This window comes from Mercurialis annua, linkage group LG3 (assembly GCF_937616625.2).
Source record: "Mercurialis annua linkage group LG3, ddMerAnnu1.2, whole genome shotgun sequence".
NCBI lineage: Eukaryota > Viridiplantae > Streptophyta > Magnoliopsida > Malpighiales > Euphorbiaceae > Mercurialis > Mercurialis annua.
The window spans coordinates 59,192,383-59,219,022 of NC_065572.1; the positions used below are offsets into that span (position 1 = coordinate 59,192,383).

A 26,640-nucleotide genomic window follows, 5' to 3' on the forward strand; every position below is an offset into this window, starting at 1 on the left:
AGTAAAAGTGCGAATGAACCTACAAAGGTTCCAAATCAAACTCATAATAAGGAAGAATTTGTTATTAATTCTGGAGAAGAATACTCAGATAATGATGATCTTCTCGATGATGGTCCTGAGTGGGATACGTTGGGCGAACCCTCTGGAAAATATGATTTTAAAGTCAAATATTCCATGGAAAAACCATCACATTCTCAGGAAGAAACAGATTCAAAAATTGAATCTGAAGATATTGATCTTGGAGGATTTCTTGCATCACTAGAAAATCCTGAGGTTGAACAAACCTGGAATTATTATGAAGACGAAAGTCTTGGTCTTTCAAAAGACGGATCTAATCTGTGTGCAGGTCTAAAAGGAGGAATCCAAAATAAAAATTTCCAGCAAATATCACACTTTGCAGATGAAGTTGTTCAATATATTTTAAAATTGGAAAAACAACTTGGTTTCCGTTCAGCACGAGAAGAAGATTTCCTTGAACATATCTCTGAGAGGAAACAACTTCTTGAAAGAATGAATCAATATTTACCTCCAGATGTAAGATACACTATCAAAAGGAAAATAGTTGATTCGATAGATCGTTCTCTCAAAGAATGTTCTATGTTACAACCTTACATTCATTGGCAGTCACATGGATGGCCTGATTTGCAAATTGAAGCAGACGTGGCGGTGGAAAGTCTAAAATTCACAGAAGCAGGTCTAACTTCAATTTTAGAAGTGGATTTAGAAACTCCCCGGTCAGTATTTCCAGGAATTGTGCAGACAGCTTTAAGTTATGTTAAACAAACATCTAGGTTTGTTACATTTCAGATTATAAGTACAATGATGGAATATGAAGAGGATGGTAAGGTCCGATATCCTTATCAAATTTGGGATCTTCGTCCTATCACCAATAGAGAGCTTGTGGAACCCCAGAAAGTTAATAGTCAAAATCAAAAATTAAGATGGAAAATGTATGAAGAATCAAAACTCGCAAACAAAGCTCTTCATATTGAGTTCCTCAAGTCTGTTTTGGAGAATATAGTTAATAATTCTAACTACATCATTCTCGGAGATGGAAGAATGTTCATAACCATCTGGTCCAAAGATATTGAAGTTATCGATAATGCAAGATTTATCTCTGGACGAGAAGAGGCAAAAACATTACTCTTGAAGTTAGTTAACAAGGATGCTAGCTTAAATTTCAAATCAGAAACCTTTGAGATTTGGAAGAAAGTAGCTGAGTATAAAGAACAGCTCTTTGAGAAAGCAAGGCAGGAACTAGACGAAATGAATTGGGACTTGCCTGTCACTCACTCACAGGTGGCATGACAAAAACGTCATCCATGATGTCACCCTCAATATGTATAATTGAGGCAGCCACTATCCTACAAAGCACTACCCATAATATGACCCATGTGTCTTAATATGCGTGTCATGTCTTTAGTGCTGTTGTAGGAACCTTATCTTTTATATTGTATTATTGAGAGTTATTGTACTACAGCTGGAAAATGGGACCAGAGACACCAGCTGTCTAAAATTATTGCTTTCAATTATTGAGTCTTTTGAAGCTGGAAAACAGTACTAGAGGCACCAGCTAGTCGTTGTATTCCCTATAAATACCCTTAAGTTCTATGAACAAAGGGAGCAGAAATAAATCAGAGTGCTTTCATATAATTATCTGAGAATTTTTGCTACTATATACCTTGTTTCATTTTACAACGGTCTGTTTTAGTGAAGGAGTGTTTCTTAAGTCCCATAATCAATTGAAGAGAAGCGGGCATTCATAACACAGAAGATCCTTCTAGCTGCTGGTGACGAGCGTAGAGGAAGTGGATGCAATTGCGGAAGCTTAGTGGACCCTGTTCATTGAAGGTATATATTTTTAGATGAATAAATTGTTTTATTTATCTGAAGTTTTTTACTTAAAGCTTGATGAATGGTAATTGCCCTTATCCTGATTGTTTCCATTTAGATCACGGAGTAGGTAAGGAACCAGTAATAGGATTGTTAAATTCTATTATCGATCGTCTTAATTCTCTAAGTGTGACTTTAGAAACTTTAAACAAATCTGTAGAAAGTTTTTCTAAGCATTTAGAAGAGTTGACTCTTAAACAGAGTGAATTTGAGAATTATTTTCTTAAAAACAGAGAACCATTAGGTTTTGTTGCTAGCTCTCGATACTTTCATGAGTATGAGAAGTTAAAGGAGTCTAGAAATAATAGACAAAAAATTAAAGATCTTTGAGTAACTCTTTAGTTCCGCCATTGTAGGAGTAGGCTCACAATTGATGGTATCAGAGCCTAGTAGATTTTTAAAAAATTTCTGGACTGTTTTGAAAAAATAAAAGTTTAAGGACTAAAACTGAAATAACAAAAAAGTTTGAAAACTGGTTAAAGTCCGAAACTGGCAAAAACACCATATTGTAATTATTCAACAAGTTGCAACACCGTATTGTGACAAAATTAAGTTCAAACACCATATTGTCATTTCGTAAAAAGTTGAAACACCAAAAGTATAATAATCCCTTTTGTTTTTCTACTTTAACAGTGTTCTTCAAAGCGTGAAATACCTAGCACCAGCACTAGCAGGTAGCTTCAGTTTCCTTATTTCAAGCCTCAATCTCCGCCGATCACCGGCAGCGGCGACGGTTAGAGTTGTAAGCGCGCAAGGCATCTAACACACTGTGCCAATAGCGTGAATAAGAACAGCAAAATCCATGCCGACCTATTCCTATTTATATAAGACACCCTTCCTTACATCTGTATCTCATTGTTCTCTGCTTCCTTTTTCAGCGGGTACTTATACTCGTTTTTCTGCTTCTTTTTTCTGTTTTTTATTGTTAGCATATTTTGGAATTTGTTTCATTTTATTGTGTAAATAGATTTTTTGATTCATTTATTTATGAGTTAATGTCATAAAAATTCTATGTTTTTTCATCCAATTTATACACCAGGTCATAATCCGGTGTAATTTGCTGAAGTGGCAGCTAAAAATGATTTCCACTTCAGCAAATTACACGGAGAATTGGTGCCATTTCAGCGAATTATGACTTTATATATCAATTTGAGAAAGGATGAAAGTTACTGTCGAAATATGACATTTTTTAAAAGGGTGATTAAATTGAAAAAACGTATAAAGTTGGTGAATTTTTATGTCATTAACTCTTTACTTATTGGCCGATATTTATATCTTTGATTTGGAAAAATCTCACAATTTTGTCAAGTGGTTAATTTTTTTTTCTTGTTTATACATTAGCTCTGATATGATGTATTTCTCATTGAAGATGCGCATACTATCATATGCATTTTGTGCACATTCATTAGCTTAATAGTTATAGTTATTGTCTATGTTGCACGGAAACGTTGAAATGAGAAATGGTGAAATGTAGGTTATGAAGTTAAACTTTTGGAGTTTCGTGAGTGTTTTTGGAAATGGAAGTGAATTCCGAACATACGGTTTGACAAGTTTCCGTGCAATATAGATTCTCGTAGATCATAAGATACTTTATTGTTTCTCTAGCTTAATGAGACTTCACACACACTGAAATTTCCTAAATTAGCACCTTATTTGGAGCTAATGATGAGCAAGATTTCAATTCAATTCATGCAATATTATGTCATTTCTTTTAGCTGGGTTTCATTTCTTCTGAAACTCCTTATTTTCTGGTACAAGTTGAAATACTTGAGTTCTAGCGCTAAAAGTTTTCCAAACTCAGGAATTAACTATATAGATTTCAGCTGAATTTAACTCTGCATAGTTGGAAATTTCCAAACAAGGTTTCGATGGTTTGATTTCTTCTGCATATCCATTAAATTCTCTCCATATGGACTTACAAACCACATTGCACGGAACCTCTAGAGACCTACATTTTGGCGTTTCATTTTTTGTTTCCGGAAATACTTTTGGAACTGCAAAACTTAATATTTATAACACATCCTTGTAAAAGTATCATTTTTCTGTTTCTGGTTATATTATTTCCATTTCCGTGCTACATAGCTTACAAATCTGCTATTTATTTGGTTAAATTATGTATATCTATGCTAATTGAATCAACTGAGATCTTTTCTGACTATGAACATGTTGTTATTTTGACCCTGCAATTTCAGCACAAGCAAAATGGGAATGCATGACAGAAGTAGAATGAGGGAGGTGTGTGGATATTTGGCAAGTTTTTCGAGAAGATGCATATTTCGTTCTCTATCCATGGGTCCCATCCCCAGTCATCTTGCGTTCATAATGGATGGTAACCGCAGGTTTGCGAAGAAGGAAAACCTGGAAACAGGTGCTGGACATAAAGCTGGATTTACAGCTCTAATGCTCATGCTTAAGTACTGCTATGAGCTGGGAGTGAAGTATGTAACTGTGTACGCCTTTAGTATTGATAATTTTAAGAGGCGACCTGATGAGGTTCAGATTATAATGGATATGATGCTCGAGAAGAGCGAAGGATTGCTCAGGGAAGAAAGTGTAGCCCATCAATATGGCATGAGAGTATATTTTATCGGTAACTTGAAGCTTTTAGATGAGCCTAATAGGATTGCAGCCAAAAAGGTTATGATGGCTACAGCGAATTACACCAACTGTGTGCTTTTAGTCTGCGTAGCCTATACATCATATGATGAGATAACGCATGCTGTCGAAGAATCTTGTAAAAATAAACTGCACAAAATTGAGTCGGGCAATGGTTTGATCAAAGAAGTAGTTGGGCAGAATGGGAATGGAGTTAGATTCGAAGAGGATGAAGCTGAAGCATTGTGTAGAAGTGACGAGATAGAGTCAAATTGTAAGATACAACTACCAGACGTTGAGAAACACATTTACATGTCGGTTGTTCCAGACCCGGATATATTGATCCGTACATCAGGGGAAACCCGTCTAAGTAATTTCCTACTTTGGCAGGCTGGTAACTGCAAATTGTATTCTCCAGACGCACTTTGGCCGGAGATTGGTCTAAAGCACTTAGTGTGGGCAGTACTGAACTTCCAGCGGAATAACTCTTATTTGGAGAAGAAGAAGAAGAAGCACTTGTAATGTTGGAGATGTCGAATGATATCCAACAGCCGACAAAAACTCTTCAACAGTTCCATTTCGTAGCTTTCTATTTTAATGGTTTAATCTCTAAACCCAAGGGGCCATTAGAATTATACTATTCAAACTGCAAAATAGAAATATGTAAAGTACAGGGAACTCCATTACTGAGAGGGACATATTAATTAATAAATGATAATCATAATATCATAAATTAATATTACAGTAAAGCTCTTGTATTTGAGTCTTCTTAAAAGTTATCTACACCAAATTATGTAATTGTGTCATATTCATGAGGTTTAAATCATCACATTGTGTTATATATGTCATATTTGTACTATCAATAATTTGATAAAGTAGTATTTCTTTTACTTCTTGTGTGATTCCAAATTTTAAAATATTAAATAATTTCTAGTATTCTGTTAAATTCTTAGGTGAATATGAAGCACCGAAACTCCTTCGGAGTGCTGTATTTAGGGGGACACGCCGGGATACGTATGACTTTGTCTACAAATCTAACGACATTCTACCTCTAATAAGAAAATGTTGTTTAGCGTCAACTACCTCAATTTCCTAAGTTTAAGCCTGGCTAACCGCCAATCAACGGCGGGGATCACATTTCTTAGTATCCGAGGTAATATAATAAGACGATGTGCCAAGCAGGAGCGAACATACATTAAGAGCAGAAGTGAATTTATCACAACCAACCGATCTTTCCTAATCGTCGGACATCGATAGTAAATCTAACCACTGTATCTTAATCGCCTAACATCGATAAAAAAGCCAATCGATATAACTTATTCGCGTTGTTCAACTCGCTCTGACAATTGTCACATAATACACTTGAATCCACCAATATCATGAATTTATTTATATCAACAACAAACACATCCAAACATAAGCGAATGCATAATAATTTTCAAAATTATACGTATACATTTGTATAACTAAAATATACATACACATATAATATATACATATGATATATGCATATAAGGCATTAACCACATAGACATATCACATTGCATCACGTAAATCAAATAGCGTATTAAAATACTTGACTTTACGAATACCAAAATATAAAAACATGTACTCACAGAAACTGTATAATCACGGTACGATTTCGTCAATGCTCCATAAGATAAACTACGTTAATTTCCTCGATCCTCCGACCCGGTAACTCGACGACTTGTCGAATCTAATTAAGATCAAGATATTAATTCTCTAATTAATAAAATTCTAACTCTATAGTTAACTCTAAACCGTCTTAATTATACTTAACTCTTATCCCCAAATACTCTAATCCTTTAACTATCGTTTAAATATCTAATGATACTTTTACCCACTTTATCAAATATTTATACTAAAGAATTATAGATTTATTTTATAATTCTTAAATCATTTATTTATTAATTAAAACCATGCTTTATTTATTTATTTAAATTTTCTTCTTTTTTTAAATATCATATTCCATTTTTATTAAATATTTAATTTTCCATAAATATATATCTTTGTATCAAAAATATTATTTTTTCACTCCTCATAAATTATTTATCTAAATTTAATTATAAATTCCATAAAAATATTGTATAACATGTAAATATATTTTAATACATAAAAGTACTCAAAATTCAATTTAATAAAATTAATCTCATTATCCGTGCATATTTAGCATATAGTCTTTTTACGAAAAATATTCGATATAATTTATAGTATTTAAATAAATTATAAACATATTTTTCTGAATCAACAGCCACCACTACGGCGGCGCGTGAGGCCCACAAGCCGCCTGTCGCCGGTGCTGATGCCGAAAGTGTTTTAGACCAGAAGATTCTAGTCACCATCTTACTTATTTCCAGCAACTTAAAATATATATTTTAACTCCTTTTACCAAAAACATAATTTTGTTTACTTTTCAAACAGTTGTTTTTTTTATTATTAAAAAAGTCCTTTTGGTGAGCGCCAAATCCAAAATACTGAAGAATAACGATAATTCCACCTCATTACCTCCTTTTCCAAACTCAGTGCAAGAAACTTTTAATATTAAACATAATTTTGCAATACACAGAATCTCCCCCTGTCTCCATAACCCCTGCTCCACTCACTTTACTAAACTATAATGTATAATCTGAATCTAATCGTAATCGAAATCGATACAGGGGAAGAGGTTATTTTAATGGTTTGAGGCGCCGTTTCACGGGAAGCCCATTTCTGCGGCAGGTCAGTATAGTAAAAGATTCAATTATTTTTATGAACTTTGGGCTGTGTTAGACTAGGTATTTATAATTTCTTAAAACTTGTATATGTTATTGGCGGGTTTAGTTTCTTGTTTCGTTGGGTCAGAATCAACCTTTTATGTTGATAAGAACTGTGAAAGAAATTCTTTTGCGGCTTCCTTTACTGAAAGCAATTTGTAGCCTCTATCCATTCACAGGTGTTACTTATGGATCATGATCTATACAACATGTAGGCTCCACATATCAGCCATTTTTATGAGTAGGCGAGAATTAACGCAAAATGTAATTTGATAGGTATTTTCTTTTATATAATAATATATCATGACCCAATCTCATAGGCAGAGACCGGCGATAGGGAATGGGAGTGGTTGCTCCGAAACCCGTAGCAAGCCTAAAAACGTAAAATAATTTTTCGCGAATATAAACGTCATGCATGACATACATAAACACGTGTCATGCAGAATCATACATGCCAGACATTCATATCCTCTGGCACTCACTATATAAACAACGCAGCAAGCATAAAACATTTAAAACTTTATAACGTTAAGGTTATATTTACAGAAAACTATACATACAAGCTAACTTGCAAAATACTCATCTACTACAGCTCTAAGAGTAAAGTATTGTTCCTTTATATACTCAAAAATACAGACTTCTGGAAGTAGGATAGAAGTCCGTTGCTTCAAAGCGTCTTTATCCTGAAAGGAAATCTGTGAGGGGTCAGTATATTGGGATATACTGAGTGAGTCCATACATTTACTAATAAGTATACAATAAAAACATAAAACGATATTCCATCATATGCAGCCAAGTACGGGATCCGATTGAAACCTTAATTCTCAAACATGCTAATAATCAATCGAGCAACCCAATCGTAAATATCAATTGTGAGTCCAACTCGCGGGTGGCCCAGCCACTAGATACGGGGACTCCAGACTACACCGTAGCCGAGTGCTCACTCGTATCAAATCATATACATAATCGTAAATATCATAATCATCATCAGCTCCCAACTGAGTTACATCAAAACTGGTGATCAAACAGTCCTATTGTCGCCCAATAGGTAGCACGTTCCATCGGATCAATACTGGTTTCAAATCAAGCATATGCAATTCATAAAAAGAATTCGCATCGCAATTATGCAAAACAAACATAAAGCAATATAAAATATTTGCTTGAGTAAATACTTTAAAAGCAAATCGTATAAACTCACAGAAAACGCTTATCCAAAAATACGTCGGGGCTTAGAAACGTCAAGCTTCCCGAACTACTGGTCCAGCTGCTTCTTGCCTCGCCGGATCTAAAACAATTTTTAAAACATTTGACTTGAATTAGAATCCTATTTTAAGATTGACTCTAGACTCAAGACTCGACACGTTTTACTTTCATTAATCGTCGTGCTTCTCACGTATACTCCGATAAACGGTATCAACCTCGTTTACGGATCGTAAACCACTTCTAATTCAATTCGCATTTAACCCCGTTAGGTTAACTATTTACGTTAATCAATCATTTACTATTTGATTTCCAATTTCTCGGTATGCGCGTACGACAAACGGGTGTCCAACTAATTCAATCGGGTACAAAGATCGGGGAGGTGCACGTTCGTACAAGGGGGTACACGATCGTGCACCTTGATGGTACACGTTCTTGTACCTTAGTACACGGTCGTGCACCATATATTGGTGCACGTTCGTGTACCATTGATGGTACACGTTCGTGTACCACAAGTACACGTCGTGCACGATCCCCCGGGATCGATTTCCGGGGTTTCCGACCTGCTATATACGCAAAAACGCTCCAAATTCAACCAAAATGCGTATTCTAAGCTCAAAACGCTATATATCAATCCTATACTCGATAAAACGATAAAATTGTTTTGTGGCCTAAAACTTTGAATCGATATAACTCAAAATATATTCGTTTAAACGAGAAAACGTCAAGCTTACCGTGATTACCCGTCGGAATACAATCTTTTGGAGTTATAAAACGTCGGAAATGGACGAGAAACGAAAACCGCACGACGAACCGTTCGGAAACGGCGAACGAGAGAAAGAAATAAACTGAGGAAGAAGAGAAGAGCATCTGGATCCTTCTCCCTCTCAATTCTTATATATATATAATGGTCAATTTGCACTTTGATCCTTGAAACTTTTCAAAAGTTTCAATTTAGTCCAAAACATATTCAATTAATCTTTCTATTAATTCATATACGTATTATTTATATCCGAATAAATAATACTAACTCCAAATATATATTTCCATCGAAAATCCTCAAATTTCTATTTTCGGGGTTTAATTGGCTAATTTGCACTTTAGCCCCTAAACTTTTAAAAATTTACAATTTAGCCCCAAAATGCCTCCACATCTAAATTTTCACAATTAACTCCTTAAATCCCGCTAATTGACTCATTAAATTTTATTATAAATTTCCGATATAATTAAATTAAATTCTCCTTAATTTAATTTATCGGAAATCACGACACGTGGCACGACTTAATTACCTTAAATTATTTTGGGGTATTACATAATATTAAATAAAAAGTCACAAAAATCTATCATATGACTTGTGATAACTAAAAATTGATTAAATAATTTGATAAGAAGTTTATGTCAATGAAAAAAAAAACAAATTTTCCATTGATCCATACCTTTTTCAATGTTCATACATCACACCTCTCTAAGGTTAAGTCTCTCAATTTATTTTTCCTTTATTTCTCCTCCAATTATTGTCTCGTCTACCCAAAAAAACGCATCAAACTCTCTATTAGCAGTGAGTTATTTTTTTATTCATGGCTAGAAGAGATAAGGCGGGTGGCCGTCCCCTACCTCTAATTCTGCATCTGATTTCAATATTATTAACTCATTTGAGGTGAAAAAAAAACATTAATAAAACAAATCTTTTTTTGGATTTGTAAATTTCTTGATTATGGAAGAAATTACTTCAATGACAGATTTATTTTACACGACGATGGAACTAAACGACATCAAAAATGTATAATAAATATTTTTAGACTTTGTAAGTTTTTTGATTATGGGTAGGTTGAGAATGTTTTCATTTATTGTTGGTCGTCGGACTAATAACTGGGTGGAATTACCAATCAACATATCTGAGACAATTCATGGCTCTCCAATCAGTGTTAGACAGAGTTTTTGCTATTTTTTCACAAGATCTGAACTGCATCTATACAGAGAGGAATGTCCAGCTGTCCTCATCCGTGTGCCCGACCTCTGTGATGCAATCTTGGTTACAAAGAGCAATGTCACTCCACTAAACATGTAAGTACTGATTTACAATTAGTCAGTTAATATATGTTTGTAATGTGCCTTATTTTTGTTGTTGGGTTGGGATTACTTTGTTGCAGGGTGAATCTCTAGAGATCCTGAGGGTGCTGGAAGTAGCTAAACCCTGGTGACTGAGTCGCCAAGAACTTATTTGGATGTTCTGAACTTTTCAAATTAGGCATATGGCGCAAATATAGTCCAGGCGTGAATCTCCACCAAGGATAACAAAGGACCCTTGAAATACTGTTTTGCATCTCTCACTCTTCATAGCATTTAAAACTGAATACTAGACTTTTGATAGTAAAAAAGCTCTATTCTTGCCAAATGTGAGTTCTGAGGTGCTTAACAATATCTCTATCTTTATCAATGAGGAACTGATCTTTTCTAGGAAATGAGTCCTCATTTGAGCCCTTAAATAGACCACACTTTTCATCATCTGCATTTTGATATAACTTCGAGCAGGAATAGAAAATATTGGACATTTACAAAGTTAAATTTTTATGCAACAAATAGACAAGGTTTAACTAGCCATGTTTTGGAACACAATTAACATCCCACTAATGTAAGTAGGAAACTAAGTCAGATCTACAAAGTACCCATCAGATGGAAACAAACTTAGAATGTTCTACACATACATACGTCTTAACTAACGGGGACAACTTATTTATCTTTATAAGTTTGATTCATTGTGTACATACTGGAAAATAAAGGCAGAAAATCACAAATCTACAAAAGAAATATTTATATCAACCCATAAGCACATAACAAATAATGAATAGTTGACAACTCTACCAAATCGTTGCGGAACCAAGCTAAAGGCATTCAAACTGCATAACAAAGTTCATTCATTATGTCCATGCTGGTAGTTAAAGGCAGAGAATCACGAGTCCAATAGAATAACGATTCCGAGTTTCCAGAAACATCGCACTTCCGCTCGGGTCGAGGCTGCCAGCAGGTCCTTTTCCGCTTGATCGCTAACTCATGGGCAAAGCCGTCTTTTGCCGCCCCTCATGCATGAGCGGGTCTTCACTAAGACCGGCTCTATTGGCGAATAGATAGCACCCCTCTCTCTTTCATATCAATAAATAATGAACGATAGATTCTTAAGAGCTTTATTGTATCTATGAGTTGTTGGCAAATAATCGCAAGTGTACGATATCGCTCAAGTAATATAACTTGGAAGACCAAGTATCGATCCCACAGAGACAATGGACTTAATCACTAATTTCAAATATTCTTTAATCGGCTAGCTAGAAAAATCAATAGGGTTTTGTAATTTAATTAAACTAATATAAACTGAAAACAAATAATAAAATAGGGTTTAAAACAATAAGATTAAAAAGTTCAAGGATTGATAATCCCAAATAAATAAGTAAAATTATGGAATAGGATTTCTTAGTGATTTTATCGCGAATCGAGCTATTCTAAAGCACCGAAACCCGCCCTCTCAAGCCTCAAAGATCCGAATAAAATTACAACCTAATTAACTAACCAATTATTAACTCGCTCTTACGATATTAAAACTGAATTAAATAATCAAATTATAATTATGAAGCAAACTCAACGACTACCTAAATTCCAACCCGCTCTCACGACGTTTTTCTCTAAGTTCTTAATTATCTATGTCTATTTAATTAACAATCTCTCAATTAGTTAACTAAACACAAACTCATGAACTAAGTAGCTAATTTAATTCAAGCAATAAGATTAATAATTAAGACACGAATTAATACTAATCCATCCAATCCAAATAATTACCAATTTATAAGTTCATATCAACCCTCGAACAAGGGTTTTAGTTACTCATATTAAAACTGAAACAAAACAAGAAGGATGATGAAGAAGAAAGCATAATTAAACAATAAATACCGGAGTTGTCAATTTCGGAAAGAATCGTCTTGATTAAGCTTGAAATCTTCAACAATCGTCTTGCAGAAACTAATTATAAACTACTTATAAACTGCTGAGAAATAGAACTAAACTAAAAGCTATTTAATAAAAACTAAACTATAACTGATGTAATCTAATGTCTAATCTATTCTACATATTAAATTGAGTCTAGTACAAGGTCTTTATATAGTAGGAGAAGTTCCGGAGTCTTCTAATTTGTATTACAAATCAATTTGTAATAGGAGTTGTAATTGTAATTTGAGGAGGAATTTCAGTCCAATTCAAAGTCTGCTGCACGCGTAATTTTCTTCTTTCCCGTTCGGGAAACCATAGTTCCGTCCGTGACATGCCCAATTTTTACATGGTTCCCGAACGGGAGCCTCATTCACGTTCGAAAAAAACTTAAACCGAGAGTTTTGAGATGCTGATTCCTTCTTGAGTCCCGAACGAGACAAGGCCTTCTCGTTCGGGACTCATGCTCATTCTGCATGGTTCCCGTTCGAGAAACCTTTGTTTCGAACGGGAACAACCCATTTTTGCTCAATCTCGTTCGTGAATCTTCAATTTCTTCGTCCGCAAGCTACGCTTTTACTCGTACACGCAATTCACCATAAATTTGCCCCAAATAGTCGTTTTTCACCTAATTTCTACTGAAACACTAACAAACACTATTAAACGTAAAAACGCCAAATAATGTATAAAAACAATACTACACATGATGAAAACCGAGTAAAATCGACCCTAATTATAGGAGTAAAATACTCCTATCATGGGTTAGATTCCATCTTAAAACCAATTAGTGTTAAATGGAGGTGCCCAACTAATATTTAAACACATGTCATTCACACACACAATTAATGTGAGATACTCTCACTTTAACACTGCCCCTCACACGTAGGGTGTCCAGGAAGCAACAAAATCCCCTCTCATGTGCATCTCACGTGGGCCGGGCCAAATTCAAACTGTGTGAATGGATAAGATTTTAATACCATGTTAAATCCATCTTAAAACTAATTGGTGTTAAATGTAAGTGCTCAACTAATATTTAAACACATGTCATTCATACACAACCTTGTGGAATTATCCCACTTCAGTTGCAAGGAAGTAACGTAAGAAAATCAGCTCCATTATACTAACAACATTAAAGCATAAACATTTACATATGCAGAAAAGATTCTCAAATGTAATTGTTGATCTTCCAGTAAATTTTTTTATTAGTTATCGACCAATTTTTATTATATTTTCAAATTTCTAACCTATTATTTTTAAATTCTCTGACTTAATTTGAAACTTTTCAATTTAAATATTTTTAATTCTTTCAATTAAAAATCAGTAATCTAATATTTTAATCATTTGTCCTTCAAAATAAATCCACCTTTTTTTAAAAGAAAATTACAAATTAATTTAATTTATATATTTATTTTATTGTAGAAAGACAATAGTATTTATTTTTATTTTAGGTTATTTAAATCAATTTAGTCTTCACAAATACAATAATTGATTAAAATATGACAAGTATATTAAAATTATTATCAATTTTTTTTAGCTAATAATTTTTTATCGATAGTTGATGAAATTTTTTATTTGAATATTCTGTGAATATTTTAAAAAATAATTTGATGAAATCTAATAAACTTTTTAATATTTCCACCAAATCTATTATATTTTTCTATTTCCTAACAAATTTTCTAACATAACTAATTTTCAAATTCTTCAACCTAAATATCTCCAATTCTTTCAATTTAAAAATACTGACCTAATTTTTCAGTCTTATCTCCTTTAAAATCAATCCACCTTCAATTTCGAGTAATTTTCTTTGAAAAATTTTGTTTTTACAAATTAATTTAGTTTATATATGTGTTTTATTGTGTAACAGCTATATTTATTTTTGTTTTAGGTTATTTAAATTAATTTAGCCCTGAAAAATTCAAAAATTAATTAGACTACAACATGTAAATATTTTATATTTATTATTAATTTTTTGTTGATAATTAATTACATTTTCTCGATAGTTGATGAATTTTGTTATGTGAATATTTTGTAAATATTTTTAAAAATAACTTGATGAAATCTAATCAAAATAAATCAATTTAGATAATGTATAAATTTGTTATTAGAATATCAATAATTTTCAATTTTTTTGATAAAAATAATAATTTGAGTGTTTCGTTTAATTTTATAGATATAAAAGAGGACATCTAGCCCGGGTTGGAAAAAATTTCTGGTTCCGCCACGGATGCTAATTGTATGTTAAACCACGTCCTTTTATACTTTTCTAGTTAATTATTCATAATTATCATTAGTTTGATAGCATAAATGAATAAAAAAACGTACAAGTACTTTTATGGACATGGAAAGTCAATAAATGAATTGTGTTATTCACTTAATAACAACAAGTTGCAAAGCATTTCACTTAAGAATGCTTAAATACTAATGATATCATAAATGAGGGTAATATAGGAATAAAATGAACAAAAATACAGATGAGACTATTATTTTAGGATAAATAAAAATGACAAACGAGAATACTATTTTAGAACGGAGGAGTATATTATTTATTGTTAAATTAACTTTTATTTTTATAAAATATAAAATAACGAGTCACAAACAAGACCCGAAGATGTTGTTTAGAGTAAAGTAAATTTAGATTGAACCGATAGCCATGCAACCAATTAAAAACTATATCTACAATGTTTTCTTGGGTAAATATTTTTGTTATCTCTTAGTTTTTTTTTTGAGAAGTATCTTTTAGTTAATTTGAACTACAGTAAAGTTGACCCATTAAAGATTAAAAGGAAAAGAATCATCGGTTGACCTTATTAATAAGAGTTGGTACAAGTGGTAAGCGGCTTGTTATCACCTAAATAAGGTTTTGGGTTCGAGTTTTGTGAATTCAGAAAATTCTCACTAACAGACTTTCCTACCATAACAGGCTCGAGATACGGGTCGGATCCGGATTATTCAGGACGAAGCTCTGGCACCAAGAAAAGAAAATGAAAGAGTCCACATTAAAATGGGAGAAGTAAATAAGAATGAGAGAATCCATAACCAAACAGGAGAAGTAAAAGAAGAGTATTGGGTCAAGTCTCTCTATATATATAATGCGAATATCACCTCAACTCAAATACCTTAACTAAAATTAGTCAATCATGGCCGCAAAGCAGAACCAAAGCATAACAGTCAATAAGAAACAGAAGGGAAAACAAAACGAAGTCTATTTTAGTGAAGATCTGCTTCATACTATCTTATTAAATCTCGATGTAACGTCTCTCGGTCGTTTCAAGTGCGTCTCTAAACCATGGAATTCTCTTATCAGCAGCACCCGATTCATCAGAGACCATTCCCGTATTCACCAAAGCAATCCCACCATGAACTGCTATCTTCTCTGCAAAAATTATTTACATTATTTACACGAACGCGAAAGCAAACGAAACGGAACACGATTGCTACTTTCCCCTCCTGCAGTAACCATGATGCATTACGGCTCAATCTTCAAACCATTACCACAACAACAAAACCGACAAGCGATAAAGATAGGTTCATCGTCATCATTTAAATTCGTGTTTGATAGGCAGCTGCCATCAAACTGCGATGCCTTTCAGATTACATGTTGCTGTGACGGTCTCATATGCATTAGTGAGTGTGATCGTCTGCTTCTGTGGAACCCTTGCATGGGTAAACACAAAACATTACCATTACCTGACCCCGACGCTACTTTTCCAGCCCAGATTTGGGATGTTTTCGGGCTCGGATATGATTCTTCTACCGATGATTACAAGGTTGTAAGAGTTCCTTCTTGTGATGACTCTCAAGTGTGCAGGAACCCTAGTGTCTATGTGATGACTCTCAAGTCAAATTTATGGAGAAAACTAGATATTGAGTTTCCGTATGCAGTGCATGAATGCGGACAAGCAATCTCTACGGGTGGAAGCTTGTACTGGTTTGCCCTAATTCCTCGTATGGCTAATAAAGTTGTATTAATTAGATTCGATTTGGAAACCGAGATATGCAGAGAATTGCCGATGCCTCCCAACCTCCATGTACAAGATGCAAACATTATCAATGAAGCTGCCAAGTTGGGGATTTTAGAAGGTTGTATTTCTTCATCGAGTCTCAACCCGAGTAAAAGTTATTTTGATATTTGGATGCTCAAGGGAGAAATCTGGATCAAGTTTATGAGTGTTCCTACGAGCATTCACAAGGGAGAGGATTATATTTATAGTTTGAGGCCGCTCTTTACCGACAATGGTGGCCTCGTGATGCATGCTACATTATTTAACAATCGTCTGGTGAACATCTTTGGAGATTTACTTCTTATCTATCATCCAAAACAAGACACTTGCAGAAAATTTCATTTTCCTGGCCGACCCGATATGTATCCCAGTGAAGTTTATCTTAATTTTCCTAGTCTACTTTCACTTTCAATCTGATAGCAAATTCTCAATGTTGTTTAGTTGTGAAGCAAAACAATCAGATTTTGTTTTTGTTCGCTTATTTAATTACATAATTTCATTTACAAATGTGATTAATTTTATGATGTGTTTGTTGCAAGATGGCAATCTATATATGTTACATATATATTTATTGAATAATGATCGAAAATAATAAAGAAGTAGCAACCCGAAGTATTGGTCTTTGTACGGCTTGTTTTTCCAATGGCTTATTGCATTTCTCATTCTCACCAAAAACAAGAAAAACAGTTAGTAATATAGCAATTTACTTTGGTACTTCTAATATTTATCATAACTTACAATTTGATCTCTCCTATTTGAAAATTTCTTTGAATTTCTATGAAAATTTACTTCTTATCTATCATCCAAAAGAAGGTATTTATATAATTTTTTTAATTATTTAGCCGATCTGATCTATGTTCCAATGAAGGTTATCTTTGGTTTCCTAGTCTAGTTTTCTTTCGGCCTGATAGTAATTTTTATTTTTATTTTAGCCGTAAAGCAAACCGATCAGTTTTCGCTTTCGTTTTCATATTTGTTCGTTTTTTGCTTATTATAAGTTATTTTGTATGCACATATGATTACTTTCATGATATGATGTTGCTAGGTGGTAATTTATATCTTTAACAAGTAAAATAACTATTTATATAATGATCTATCACAATATCTCCAATGGTACTATGTATTTAAAAAAGTATTTTTTATGAAATGAAGAGCATTTTAAAAATAAAGAGTAAGAATTTTAATATTAGTATAATGACTCTGTAATATGAACTTTTTTATTTTATTTTTACTTTTAATTCCTCCTCAAAGACTTTTTTAAAATAAGTTCGTTCCTAATTAGCCAATGATAAAATTATCATTCACTCAAATACTCCATTAATATGGTCCTAATACAAATATAATTTTAGGCGTATTCTAACAGTCTCAAGACTTGAATTCTTCAATAAATTGTGATTATCATTGTGCTCCACTTTTTTTCATTTTAAGTACAAACTGAACTTATTCCAAAAGGGGTCTTTGAGGAGGACCATACAAACTTTATTGGAGAATTCAACTCAAAGTGGAGATTATTGGAATATGCTTAAAATTTTATCTGTATTAGGATTTTTTTTAGTGGAATATTTGAGTTGAGGATAATTTGATGTCATTGGCTAATAAAGAATTATAATCCAATCAGGATTAATACTGCTAATGTCATATGAATTATATATTCATTGTAAATACCCTACCTTGTTCATCTTTGATAATAGAACCAAAAGAACCGAACACATAATGTAGACATTGATGTGAATAAGGGGTAAGGGAGTTTGTGTAATGTGCGAAATATAAGTTAATCGTAATCCTTTTGTTTTGCTTCTTATAGACAATTGAACACGTTATGAGTTTTTCTTCTGAAGGTATATTTACTAGAGATGTTTTCTATTTGATGATTCCACTAATTTTGTACTCTTTTTTATGATTAGTAGATGGCTCGAGCCTTTCGCCTGTGGATGTACGTTTTAATGTCGAACCACATAAATCTCTTGTGTTATTTATTTATTTTGCTATATTGTTATTTGTTGATCAAATCTATAATTAAATACCTATCAAATGGTTTCAATTCCGTTGGGGATACTAATCCGGTCATGAACCGGTCACGGCAATTGGTACCAAAATTTTAACAATCGTCATCAATGTTACAACAGAAGCCACAAAGAACAAGTGTCAAAGATAGCTTTTTTGTACAACTGTTGAGGTGTTTGTTTGAGAATATATAACAAATTTTGAAGTTTATAAACATATTTCGGATGGTATAAGAAGAGAAGTCATAAGGTTGAGTCGTAAATACCTCGTTTTAAGATTGCCATGTAGAAAAGCATTGAAAACATCGAGTTGTTTAAAAAACCAATTGTTGGAAATAACTATAGATAGCAATAAGCGAACAATTGTTCACGAATGATCGCACTATTTGTGCCATGAAAATCAATGTTTGGTCATATATAGAAGCCTTTTGTCACTAGGTGGCGTTAGGTTCGATGTGTGATTTTGAAAAAAAAAGGAGTAATCGCTTCGGTCATGGCGGCATGCCATTCCAAATTCTTAGATGTTTGAGAGAAGCATGTGGGTACATCGGAAAAATTAGTAACACTTGCTAAATATTGCTTTGGTTTAAGATTAGCGGTTGTGGTTTGGTCCCGTATGCATGTCTATGGTTTTGCGGAGATGCTTTATATTTTGAAATATCAATTTCTAGAGAAACCGGTGGAGGAAACGTTGAGATATTGGTGTGGGTATGTAATATCACGTATCGTCGTGCCATAAAATTCCAACGTGCGATGTACGTTCCGTCGAGATGTGCATATATCTTGGAGATTTCCATATTTGAACTAAAAACTGAATCAAATGTATTCAAAATTTAAAGATGGTGCACTTTTATTTTTATCTGAAAAACAAAAATACATTTTAATATCCTCAAACCAAAAAAAATCACAATAATTTAAAAATTATTGAACTGATTAGACTGTAAAAACCGTCTGACTATTTATTTATTGGTTATGGTGTGTTATAGTGTGTGTGGTTGGGGTTGGGGTTTTGTTTGATACCTTTAAGTTAGTATTTGATGAGAAAAGTGTAAAGTAAATATTTTCTTATATAATTATCATTTTATTATTTAAAATTTGGAATTTTATAATAATAAACTTAGGCCTCGCTTGGTTAGTTTTGTAGCAATTCCTGAGAAGTTAACTTCTCGGAAAATATAGTTTCTGGAAAGTTAACTTTTCAACAAGTTGATAAATATTGCTTGTTTTGATTTTTACTTCCCGAAAAATACGAAATTAATTTTTAATTAAAAGACAAAAATATTCTGTGATAATTTTTATATTGTTAAACAAATAAATATTTTTTTTAAATAGAACAATAAATAATTTAATTTTTACTTATTAACTCTTATTTTACGATTCAAGTACTATTTGAGAGAGTTTTTAAATATTAAAATTTAAAAATTATATTTTTTTATTTGAATTTTACATAATATAAAATATTAATAAAAAAATATTTAATTTTATTATAAATAATAATTATAAAATAGTATAGGTATATTCTTTGAAATTTAAATAAAAATATTTTTTTATATAAATTTAAAAAGAAAAAAAAATTAAGGTTAAATTAGGAAAATACAACAAAAGTGTTAGGGAAGTTCTACTTCCTTGGGTTTTGCTAGGGAAGTTACTTCCCTACTTAAAGGGAAGTCAAACATCTAACTTCTTGGCAAGTGGAATGTATAAATTGAACCAAGCAAACAAAACTTGCTACTTCTCAGAAAGTACAATTTCGCTAGCCTATTTACCCCCAAACAAGCGAGGCCTTAGTAAATATATTTTTATTATATTAAATTTTAATATTAGATTTTCATGTTGACTTACAATATTTGCTGCCACTAAACTATACCTATGAGACGAGATAAAAGTTTTGAAAAACTTGTTAAATTTATAAAAGAAAAAAAATTGAAATAAAATAGTATGATTTTGAATAAATTATTATGAGATTATATATGTAATAATTTTACATTTTTGTCTTTTTTATTTAAAAATCAAACAATTTATTCTTTCACTTTTGTTTCCGTCTACAAAAGAAATACAAATTATATGGTTTTTTATTTTTATTTTTATTAACGATTTTATTTTTTATGTTTGAAAATTAATATATCTTTAAATTCTTTGACTCGGTAAACTAACACTAGAATAGACAAAGGGACTAAACTGTTTATAAAAATAAAAATAAAAGATCACATCGTTTAATTTTTAAATAAGACGGATTAAAGTATAAAAGCAAAATTCATTTTGGATTCTTAAACTATACTATTTTGATTTATCAGGTCCCTTAATATTTTATTTGAACTTTTAAATGTCTAAATTTTTATTATTTGGTTCATCAGGTTCCTTAACTTCTATTTGACTTTCTCAAATCTCTAAACTTTTATTTTTTTTATTTCATTATATCCTTAAACGGAAATTCTTTTAAGAATTTAAGGAAACAAAAAAAATGAAATTTTAGGCACCCAATGAACCAAAAATAAAAGTTTAGAGATCTGAAAAAGCTAAATAAAAGTTGAGGGATTTGATAAATTAAAAAATAAAAATTTAACGATCTGAGTAAGTCAAATAGAAGTTGAGAGAGCTGATAAACCGTGTAATTTAAGGATCCTAAAATATGTTTAGCCAAGTATAAATTGTGATATATCAGAATAATTTGATTTTGAATTTGGCTGAATACATAGTTTGATCCCTGAACTTGTGTCCTTTTATCCATCTAACCCCTAAACTTAACGTCTTACCTATCGAACCTCTGAACTTGTTAAATAACCCGAGTTGACCCCTGAACTTGATAAATACGTAAACATTGAACCCCTCCGTACACAATTTCTTCTACAATGTTTCAAGTGACAGGTAGACGCGGAAAGGTTCAATATTTACGTATTTACCAAATTCAGAGATCAAATCGGATTATTTAACAAGTTCAGAGGTTCGATAGGTGAGACGTTAAGTTTAGAGGTTAGATAGGTAAGAGGGTAGAAGTTTAGGAGTCAAACTATATATTAAGCCTTTTGAATTTTCACGTGATAAACAGTTCACCGACCTGAAGGAAGGTAAAGGGTAACGTATATCACACGCGTTTCACACGTTACGAATGTTGTTTGTGTGTATATAAAACCTGATAACAGACGATTCTAGAAAGGCAAAGTTGAAGCCCTAATCGGTCAAAAAACCAAACACCTTGCTTTCGCTATTCATCGCCGTCGCCGTCTCCGTCTCCGATCTGTTCGCCGTCTCTTCTTTGTAAAGGTACTTACCAATAATTATTTCTCAATCTTTCAACTCATTCAATTATCTGTTTTGTTCGTTTCTTTGATCTACAATGCAATTGCGCTGTGTTGTTGCTTAGGTTAGAATGAACTTTCAGGTCATTAGCTAGATTTTGTGTTGATGATTCATAGATTGGATAATTCAATTCTTTTTCTTGTCGTTTGTATTTAAATTAATTCTAAGTTTTTAGTTTACTGTTCTTGATTTTCTTTAGGTTTTCTTTTGGTAACCTGATTTTTCTGCAAATTCAATGTCTGAAATGTCTTCTTTTAGTGAAGAAATTGGAAACGATACGTATACATCTACAGAAACAACTAAAGTAAACTCTATAATCTTGGGAGTAACTGACAACAATTGCTGATATTTTAGGAACTTAATTGTGTTGTTTTATAATTTATTGGCCGATTTAAGCATCTATGTAGACCAATTCGATGGCCTTATTTGAATTTTTCAATTGGTGTGGAGGCCGTGTTATATTGTAGTTTTTAATCACACTATGAAGCTTCTAGATGCCTCCTTGGCTTTTCTTTTGCATTGTCTTGAAGTCATTGGGTTTAAATGGTGCCATAAATGTGCACGGATTTTGGACTTTTTGGTCGAGATGATCCAGAACTTATGTGGTTTATTTTATGGGGATGCGGAGATAGTAATGTTGTCTCCGTTATTTATGAGTTATCGCGTTTCTCCTAGTTTTACTCTAGATTGCAGGCTGTTATTTGTCCCATAAGGTTGCTTATACACAGAATTTAAAGTTTGGTTTATTTATTATGAAAGTACAGTTTCTATGTGTATTTGCAGCTTATGTTTGTTGATAATGTAGCTAACATTGTTTTTTCTCTTCTGTGAGATGCACTTCCGGTCATCATCATATCAAAATGCAGATATTGAGTTTGTTTTTATATATAAATGGACTGCAAGAAGTTCATCCAGTTGGTTGAGGAGAAAAAGAAGAGAGCTTTAGAGAAAAAACAAGCCCCTCTGAAATGGGAGCAGAAGTTGGAAGCATCTGCCAAGGCGAAAGAGCAGGAGCAGAAGGCTGCGAAACATAAAAAATCTGCGTCAAAATCTAACACTGACAACGATAGTGACAGTGATGATGGGAGAAAGTCTAGGAATAGAACCCACAAGAAACACAGAAAGCATACACATTCTGATTCAGGTGACAATGATAAAAGGAGGGAAAACAATTCTAAACGGAAGCCAAAAAGGCGGTCTTCAAGGACAAACGATGAAAGCACCGACGGTTTTGAAAGTGATTCTGAAAAAGAAGAGAGGAGGAAGAGGAGAAACCACAGAAAGCATAGATCAGATTCCGCTGCTTCTGATATTTCAAGTGATACTGATGATGAAAGGATCAACAGGATAAGCCACACACGGCATCACCAATATCGCCATCATTCACAATCTAGTACTTCAGATTTCTCTAATGATGAGTATAATGGTGAAATCAGGAGAAGAGATCATTCAAAGCATCACAAGCGTCATTGTGGGTCAAGGTCGAGTGATTCAGATTTTTCTAGTGATGACAACAGGAGAAGCCATGGAAGACAACATAAACGTCATAGGCGGTTCCATAGTGCAGCTTCAATATTATCTGATTGTGATGGTGATGAAGAAACAGGTCAAAGATCAAAGCACAAGAGATCGGGTCATAGTCACCGCAGTCATCACAAGCACCGGAACCATCATTCCAATGAGGAAGGTTCTGATCAATAAAGATATTGAAGAATGCAAGGGATAAAACTGACAAAATGGTTGCTAAAAAAATGAAGCTGAAAGTTATCATGAGCCAAATTATTTGTAGGTATTGGTTTCTTTAACGATTTTATGCTGGATGTAAGTTGTACCAAAATTTGAGGTCTTTGACCCTTGCCTATTATCTTAAAATAAATGCTTTTAAGGTCTTGAAACTTAAATATAGTGGCTTGTTTTCTCACTTACACAGTCCAATAAATACAAGTATAAGCTTTAGGCCTCTTTAACTTTTAGAAGAGGAATAAATGCATATTATTTGAAAGAATGGCTAATATTTTTGCACAAAGCATCTTTCACTCGGTTGATATACGTCTATATTTTGTACAAGCATTAAGGGCAAAATGATTGAACGACATTAAGTGATTATTGAAGATGGCAAGATATTGGACATAATTATAGCCTAATCAATATATATCTATTACATTACATTAAAGTTGGACCCAAAAACACTGTAGCAGGAACAGTGTTTTTGGGTTCCAACTTATGTTTTATTTTTTTTGTTAATTACGAATCTGCCATATTTCCCTTTGATTTTAAAACCTTCGCTACAGTACAAAATTAGTGGTATCGTGTCATGTGTAGAACAAAACTTTCAATTGAAACTTCCCCAAGTGTCATACAGAAAGTGTATGCAAGTTGAGAAATAAACCGCTTATCCCTAGCATGCCATCTCATATTACACTGCATATTAAAATGCCACATGGTTCAGTGGACCTCACATTTATCACAGCTGTATGCCATAATTTTCTTTTTAGTAAAGCATTTTCTTTCTTCACTTCTTATTCATCTTTAATTTTGATCTTCAACTTCTGTTAACCACCACCAATCTTTCTTCTCTGTCTCCTTTATTAATGTCTTCTACCTCACGGTCGATGTATATGAAAAGACATAAACATGGACAGATACAAAGATTCAGCTTCAGCTTCGAGAATCATCAACTTGCTTGCTTTTCTTGCTGCTGGTGTTTTTTTGGCATTTTTCTTTCTTCTTAATTTGTTCTTGTGGCATGTTTTAAGATTAGTTTCTGTTATAAATACTTATCTCAGTTTCTTATATGACAGGTATCCTTACGTGTGCTAACCTCAAATATAGCGATTTGGTCGGAAAATGTTTTGAAAGTATGATCGTACAAAGGGTTCACAAATGAAGTGTTCATTTCCATGTCAAATATGTGTCTTAAATTTTGAAGAACACAAGCGATCATTTCAGAAAAAACATGCCCTACATAATTCCAAAGAGGGATAACTAAACAATCTTGATCGAAGTTGAGGTCAAGATAAAACAAAAGCAATTGTACTAGCAGCAATATAAAGATCGTCCCTTGCCTGCTTGCCATGTGAAAGATCCAAGAATTCAACGTCAGAAGAAAACATGATGAAGTTTAAGAAGGTTTTTTATATGAATATTTAGAAAGTTTGTATATCAAAAAAATTGTGAAATTGATTATGCTATTGATGAAGTTATTAGTCTCAGCTATATGAAAAAATGTTTTTATTTTGAGAAACCATCTAGCTACTTATATTTGTTTAAATTACAGCTTGAAGATTGATCATGAAACATGTTGATTGTCTTAGCTTTTTTTTCTTGCAAGATCAAATGGTAGCCACTTCTGTTTGCAATTTTTTCATCAAAAAAGAAATAGGGACATCTGTAGGTTACTATGATTGCCTCATTAAATTAGGCTTGAAATGTTATTGTTGCTCTCTTTATTTGAAAGTCACTGCTGCTCATGGACAATGATTTATGTTACCAATAATTTTTCATTGATAAGAACCTTGCTTAGGATAATCAGTCATGTCATCACTCAAATTCATATTGAAACTTTATGCGGAGTTGATGTTTTAATATATTTTTTTTCATTTTTTTTGTTTTTTGTTTTCTTATACCTAAACGCAGATGATCACAAAAGCCTCTTATGCCATGGCCTCCATTCTCTGCACAAGACTTCCTCTTTATTTTATTTTATATGAGTTTTTAATGGAAATTAAATGTGTTATAATTATATTTACCATTGTTAAATTATATGAATTTTATAATGTAATAATATTTTGAATTTGGATCATTGAGTACTTTTTCTCAGCATGTAATTTTCATAATCATTATCCATAACCACCGAAATTGTTGAATATGTAATTCTCTCAAGACACTAATGAACCATGAAACATTGAGATATGCCCTTATATAAGAGCAAGTTAATCAACCATTTTAATTATTTATTTGAATATATTTAAAGAAATGTTTATTAATTTATTATTTGTCAAACCCGAAGCAAAGCGAGGGTTGCGTACTAGTATAGTATAAAGTAGAACCCAAAAACACTGTACATTGAACAGTGTTTTTGGGTTCCAACTTTTTCTTTTCTTATTAGGTTTATTACAGTTATGCCATGATATCTTTAACAAACTATGGATTTGAGATCCACTGATTATGAGTCGGCTTAATACATAGTTTGACCCCTGAATTTGTACCCTTTTACCCATCTAACCTCCAAACTTAACGTCTCACCTATTGAACCCCTGAACTTGTTAAATACCCGATTTGGCCCCCGAACTTGATAAATACGTAAACATTGAACCCCTCCGTACACAATTTCTTCTAGAACGTTTCAAGTGACAGGTGGACACGAAGGGTTCAATATTTGCATATTTATCAAGTTCAGGGGTCAAATCGGATTATTTAACAAGTTCATAGGTTCGATAGGTGAGACGTTAAGTTTAGGGGTTAGATGGGTAAAAGGGTACAAGTTCAGAGGTCAAACTATGTATTAAGCCATTATGAGTCCACATGGCAAAGGCAAATGCTATAGTTTAGTTATTTTTGAATCTAAAAGTACTTGCTTGCCACATAGTGTTTATCATGTAATTTTTTATATAATTTAATTGTAAAATTTATCTCTTTAATATCTATTCGAACTTTTAAAAATATACTAAATACTTAATATAAAAATTATATAAAAGATAAATATTAAAGTTAATTAAGAGATAAATGACATACACAGTAGCGCAAAATTACTTTTTTTATTAACTCCAATTTAGAATTAATAAATTTAATTATACTTAATTGATTGCTTATTATGAATAGTCATAATTTAGATTTAAATTAAGTATTTTTAGATGTAATAATTTAATAAAATAATAACTTTTTGATAAATTAAAAACTCATAAC

At 32.5% G+C, this 26,640-nt stretch overlaps 3 protein-coding genes across 4 annotated transcripts; all 3 read left to right on the forward strand.

The window, feature by feature from the left end:
* Nucleotides 1-2,542: 2,542 nt before the first annotated feature.
* On the forward strand, nt 2,543-5,286 carry LOC126675275 (dehydrodolichyl diphosphate synthase 6-like). The gene is made up of 2 exons (XM_050369886.2): nt 2,543-2,774; nt 4,086-5,286. The coding sequence occupies exon 2, from the start codon at nt 4,096-4,098 to the stop codon at nt 5,008-5,010; it is 915 nt and encodes a 304-aa protein (XP_050225843.1). The 5' UTR covers nt 2,543-2,774; nt 4,086-4,095; the 3' UTR covers nt 5,011-5,286.
* A 10,284-nt stretch (nt 5,287-15,570) lies between these two features.
* Nucleotides 15,571-16,892, forward strand: LOC126674951 (F-box/kelch-repeat protein At3g23880-like). The gene has a single exon (XM_050369503.2). It carries the CDS (start codon nt 15,572-15,574, stop codon nt 16,850-16,852), a length of 1,281 nt encoding a protein of 426 aa, XP_050225460.1. The 5' UTR covers nt 15,571; the 3' UTR covers nt 16,853-16,892.
* Nucleotides 16,893-21,553: 4,661 nt separating this feature from the next.
* Nucleotides 21,554-23,636, forward strand: LOC126674899 (uncharacterized). Of its 2 annotated transcripts, none has more exons than XM_050369439.2 (2): nt 21,554-21,699; nt 22,602-23,636. In XM_050369439.2, exon 2 carries the CDS (start codon nt 22,627-22,629, stop codon nt 23,434-23,436), a length of 810 nt encoding a protein of 269 aa, XP_050225396.1. In that variant the 5' UTR covers nt 21,554-21,699; nt 22,602-22,626; the 3' UTR covers nt 23,437-23,636. The 2 variants fall into 2 exon arrangements, with proteins under 2 accessions (XP_050225396.1, XP_050225395.1); XM_050369438.2 differs by having other exon boundaries at nt 21,556-21,699; nt 22,568-23,636.
* The last annotated feature ends 3,004 nt before the right edge of the window (nt 23,637-26,640 follow it).

What these genes read in the sequence shown, in the direction of transcription:
- LOC126675275 (XM_050369886.2), top strand. Translation starts at nt 4,096, where the DNA reads ATGGGAATGCATGACAGAAGTAGAATGAGGGAGGTGTGTGGATATTTG.
- LOC126674951 (XM_050369503.2), top strand. Translation starts at nt 15,572, where the DNA reads ATGGCCGCAAAGCAGAACCAAAGCATAACAGTCAATAAGAAACAGAAG.
- LOC126674899 (XM_050369439.2), top strand. Translation starts at nt 22,627, where the DNA reads ATGGACTGCAAGAAGTTCATCCAGTTGGTTGAGGAGAAAAAGAAGAGA.